Below are 5969 nucleotides of genomic sequence, written 5' to 3' on the forward strand. Positions count from 1 at the left end.
CAGAAGAATAATTTGAGTGGAAAATGTTATGTTATGAATGATGCCCAAGTTATTTTCTTTTATTAGAATAACTAAATTATGATTTTGTATCTAACTTTATAATCATGACACGTGGCCCATTTTGTATGAGGTGTGATCTTCTTTACATGATAATTGGTTGCAGCCTTTTGCACCGTCATAATGTCTTCTATCATATATAGCATTAGTTGATTAGGAATTGCTGATACGTGTTAAAATCTAACATCATGTATGAAAACTTGTAGTGTATATATCTAGCCATATCCCTTATATGTTCATTCTTAAGGAACATAATCTTATTGTAAAAATCGTTGCCAGAAAGAAAATAGAGTATAAATCCGATCAGTGCTGACAAAATGCACCGGTTTTTTTATCAAAGAAAATAAGCTTCTAAGGATACCAAAAGTTTCCCTAACAATAAACAACGAACCCGAAGCTTGGCAGGAACGGAAATGGATGTCCAAACCTGAAGAAAATTGTAATCGTGCCTTGTAGAACAGGGACATTTTAAGAGCAGTCGAAGTCAGGGCAGACTGAGAGAATAATGATAAGTAACAAGGCAACAACGATACCAAAAATTACTAGTTTCACCTTCATGTTATGAAACCACATTTTTCTTTTTATCTTGGTTCCTTGTTTCTTGAAATCTTGAGCCTAAACATGATATACAAGCAAACAATCAATGTTAGTATTATTATCAAACTAGAAAAAGCAATTTTTTAACACTTAAAAAGGGAGTTTAAACATTAAATTAAATAACCTGAGTGCGAAGGTTGTCACTTTTATCAACAAGTAGTTCAATCTTCTCTCCACGATCAAGAACCTAAACATGACAAATATGATTCAGATATTATGCTGACTATTGATAACATAAATTTCAAGCTATTTTATGTTATCAAAGTGTAAAAACGTTTTGCGCATCGAATCATTTACAATACGAGTAGTTGCGCGATGAAAAGAACGTATGAGGATGTGTGATTGTGATAAACGAACATGAGATAGTGTGATGCAATTGTAGCCAATTGAATCAATAGACGTGACCAAATGATTACAGCATACATACATACACGTTGAAGCTTGACACTAACACAAAGGGATGGAAAGAGTGAACAAAAATGCGAATTTTGTGTTAAGAAACAAGAAAGTTACCTTCTCTATGTTTTCCATCATTACTCCTTTGACTTCAGAAACTTGAGCCTGGACCTTAGCAATCTTGCTAATTTCTTCCGGGTGAGAGACACAGTAGCGCATATGCTCTTTCAGTTTTGGTCTGAAATTACAAAAACATTTGTATCTAAGAGATTAATTTTTTTAAAAGGGATTGTTTTCAAGACCATGATGACCAATGGGTATTTTTTTTATTTGAATTATGTGCTAGTTTTTATATTGAACAACAAACTAACCCAACAATCAAATTAAAAAAAATACCCATTTACTATCACGGATTTTAAAATTAGACAAATTGGTTTTCATAATTCAAACTATGATTCACTGGTTGATAATCTATACTGCCAATGTGATCTGCAACAATCCCAGCTCTCACTTTGGTTGGTTAGAAATTTCTCATTCTTAACATTTATTTTCGTCATTTTAAAACAATTTGCAATATTATGAATTTATGATTGAGATGAAAATCAATCAATTAATTGTTCATTATGGGTAAATAGTGTTACTTTTTCCATTATAGTGGGATTGCCCCTTATTAACTAAAGTGAATTAAATTTAAGAATATCATTTGAATCACACTGTCACTAAACTTATTATCCGCCATTAAGTCGTAGTTTGGATAATTAAAATCTTATTATGTTAGACAAAAATATTATTCTAGGATTTGTGTATAGATACTTACCCAAAATCTTTGTTTAAGCTTTTGGCACCACCGGTTTTGCCTTTGCCTGCCCCATATTTATTATAAAAATCATCCTTAATACGCTCCAAGAAGCCAATGGGAAGTTCCCTTCCCATAGACTCGACCGCAACAACACAGTATGCTGCAATAGCCATATAAAGTCATTAAATTTAAAACCGATCGCAATTATAAGTATTTTCCAACAGTGGCGTATCCAGAAATTTTTTTCATAGTGGTCGGAAATTTTTTAGAGCTATTGTGCATCCCTAATATATACTTTTCCGGTTCGGATCAGGTCGGATCGATCGTCTCATGTTATATAAAAACAAATTAAGATCATATTTTTATATGATTAAAAAAACACAGATAAATGATAATCAAGTGATCTAAACGTATAGCCTAAAGCTAAAACTTATAGTAATAAACAAGAAATAAAAACTCGAAACTAGTGGTTTAGAATATGTTCTATGTTCTAAAATCAATAAACAAAATTTGAACTAGCTTTATAATATTTTCAAACTTGTGCTCAGAGTGTTTGGATAGATGGACTCTGCATCAGGGGTGTTCAGAATTTGATTCGTATTCAAAACATTCAAAATTCAATTCGATTCGAATTCGATTATTAAGATTTGAATTCGGTTGTAAAAAATTCAAATTCGATTCGATTCGTATTCGAGTAATATACTCGAATACGAATCGAATCGAATTTTATTACTCGAATACGAATCGAATCGAATTTATGATTTATTATTCGATTCTATTCGAAATTTGAATTCAAATTATATATACATATATATGTGTGTGTGTATATATATATATAATTATTTATTTTTATTTGTGTCAAATCCATAAATAATAAATATCCATTACTTAAACCCAACATGCAACATTATTGTTTCTTAGCCCATACTAACACGGGTCTTATTTACTTATCGTTTTCAATATTTTGAATTTTAGACTATTAATGTTTTAGTTTTGAATTTATTATCATGTGGTATTGTAGATACTTTAAAATTATATGTTTGTTTTGCAATTATGATTATGGTTTTCGAATTTTTGGCATAGGTAAACTTGAATTAGATCGTATCTATTCGAATTTAAATAGAACTTATTCGAATTCGATTCGAATTTGAGTTTCAAATACGAATTCGAATCGAATTTTGAATTGGGTATATATTACGAATACGAATCGAATAGTTCAACTTTTAATCGTATACGAATATTGGTGAAAAAAACAATTATTTGGATTATTCGATTTCATTTAACTTGAAAATTCGTTATTCGATTCGATGAACACCCCTACTCTGCATGTACTTTTGAAGAATATGAGTGCAGCTACCTATTTAATATTAGCTATTATGTACTAGCTTCTAGTAGGCTTCTTTTTGTTTTTTTACCTTATAATACAAAAAGAACAGTTTTAACATCATCTTCTTCCTTTTACCTAAGCTTTTGAAGCTCCACAATCAATCAGTCATGGCCATCATAAATTTTCTTCTTGATATTACTGTCTTTAGTTCTTTTCTCATTTTTCTTAGGGGTCGATGTTAAAATTTTACAGGGGTCGCTCGAGAAGAGATTGCATATATACTAAAAGAAAAATAAATTCACAGGGGTCGGCCGGTCTTGTACGGGATGAATAGGTCCGCCCCTGTTTCCCAATATCCAACTGAACTGTAAATGAACTGTATGGCATGGCTTTTACAGTTTTTCAATGTCAAAGATTTCATGAACAAATATGTGCAAACCTAAGCAGTTAATGCGGAAAAATATCGGATATCGGTGAATGACCGATATCTGAGATATCGGTTATCGCAGTGAGATATCAGTGGGATATCGGTAATTTTAATATCATGTAAAATTCATATATATAGCAATTTAACACTAATAATTCAATATAGTCTCCTATCATTAACAAATTAATCTTTTGCAAATTGCAAAACACTAATAATCATAGCAAGTAAGAATTGATTAAGACTTAAAACAATAACATTGAACACTAAAATTGATAATTAAGGCTTAAAACACTCATATTGGGAATATCAGTGATATTTCGGTCAAATATTAGTCCAATATCGGTCAACTATCGGTCAATATCGTTGATATTATCGGTACCGATATTCTGAACTAATATTCTGACTCATATATCGCGAAGGACCGATAACCAATATATCACTGATATATCGGTGATATGTCGACGATATCAACTGCATTGGTGCAAACACAGATCTTACAATCCTATTCAAAGAATGATTATCATCTAAGGTTTGCCACTTATTAAATTATCATGCATTGATTGTTAATAGGTTAAAATGTAATGACATTAAATTATGATTCAAATTGTTTATCTAATAATAATCCAGGGTTAGGTTAAAATAGGAAGTATATTTTTTGTAGGAAGGATAAGAAATAACCTTGTCCATTGATTTTGAACATGGAGGGTTGAGATTAGTTTATGGGGAAATCAAGTATGAACACAAGTTAAATGACATAAAAGGAATAACACATTTGTTTACCTTCTCTCTCCACATGCAAGACACATGCCAAATTCTTCCATTATTTTAAAACGTCCATAACTTTTTTTACGACCTTTTTATTGAAAAACAAATTCACCATAATAACGAGTGTCTTTTTATCTTTTATATGAGTACCATATTGTAATATAAAAATTAAAAAAAAATTCATGGGTTTTTTACAAATTGTGTTTTACAAAATTGTGTTATACAATAGCATTTTTTATTGTGTTTTTTTTTCATTGTGTTTTTTCCATTATGTTATTTATATTGTGTCATACAATTGTGTTTTTATCATTGTGTTTTTTTTTTCATAGTGTATTTTTCCATTGTGTTTTTTACATTGTGTTTTTTCGGACTTTTCCGGTGAGGTGGTAGCAGTGGGTGACGGTTGTGGTGGCGGTGGGCGGTGGAGTGGTGGTTGTTGTAAGAGATGAGTGAAGATGTAATTGGGTTTTATGTAAGTGGGTTTTTAAAATTAATTTAAGTGGGTTTTGATATTAAAGTATTAGACTAAAATACACTCCTTCCTAACCTTCTTAGGATAATCAAACTTTTTATTTGAACCTAACCCTAATAATCCATACTAACAACCATATCCAACGATAATTCAAACTTTCAATTTCGTTGTCAAGGGCAACTTGATTTCTATTAATATCGCTCACATGATCGATTATGAGCAAAATATGAAGATATACCTTCCTTATGAGTGTGATCAGCTGGAAATCGAGAGTAAAAAAATGATAATTATTGTGAATGAGATTGCTCTAGTTAGTTGTGTCACCGAATGATTATTCAGTTCCAATTGTTATCAGCCGATGATTATTAGATTCTAATTTGCATAAATTATAATACAAATATTTCTACCGAATGTAAAAAACTAACGGGTATATAACTAATGATCGATTTTAAACAAGTAATGATTGTAAGCCTAACCAAAATATTGCATACGTAAATTATCAATAATCAATCTTTAAACAAATCAAAACAACGATAAACGACATATTCACATATCATAAATATGTTAATGGAAAATTCCACAAGAAACATTGAACTCACTGAATCCTTGCTCAACGAGGTAGTTGAACGTGTGTCCGTCACAATTATATGTAAATCGATTGTTGGTGCTGGGGAGTTTCTGAAGACATTGGGCAGCAACGCTTTGAAAATTCCCGGTGAACTCGGTGTACTCAACTAGGATTATCGTGTCTCTAGCAACAAAACTATAAATTAGAGATCCTTGTGAAGGCATTATTTTGTACTCAAAATTCAATTAAGTGAAACCGGATCTGATGACTTTCTGGAAGTATGATTGGAATATGATGATCTAAATGAGAAGAGTTTGTGTGGAAGCACAGAGATGGAGGCATGAAACATTTTGTGAGAGAGAGAGAAAAAGTAGGAAAATGTTTCTATTTAAATCCTGATCTCACTTGGTCATTTTTCCGAATAAAAAGACAACGTTTACCAATGTTAATTCCTGACTTTATGATCTTCAAGAAAGTCCTGTCACCTTAGCCAAGTAGTATATAATGTGTAGGGTTGTCAATTAATCGAGATCAGATCTCTAGTTGGGCTCGGGCTCCGCA

At 31.3% G+C, this 5969-nt stretch overlaps 1 protein-coding gene across 1 annotated transcript; it reads right to left on the minus strand.

Annotated features, from left to right (window-relative positions):
• Positions 1-525: 525 nt before the first annotated feature.
• Positions 526-5632, minus strand: LOC143568669 (putative vesicle-associated membrane protein 726). The gene is made up of 5 exons (XM_077054763.1): positions 5440-5632; positions 1868-2009; positions 1168-1288; positions 779-841; positions 526-672 (listed from the first exon to the last, which is right to left on the minus strand). The coding sequence occupies exons 1-5, from the start codon at positions 5630-5632 to the stop codon at positions 526-528; spliced, it is 666 nt and encodes a 221-aa protein (XP_076910878.1).
• Positions 5633-5969: the final 337 nt, after the last annotated feature.

This window comes from Bidens hawaiensis, unplaced genomic scaffold, assembly GCF_021521415.1.
Source record: "Bidens hawaiensis isolate Kalapana, Puna unplaced genomic scaffold, B.hawaiensis_p1.1 tig00024052_1, whole genome shotgun sequence".
NCBI classification, from domain to species: Eukaryota; Viridiplantae; Streptophyta; class Magnoliopsida; order Asterales; family Asteraceae; genus Bidens; species Bidens hawaiensis.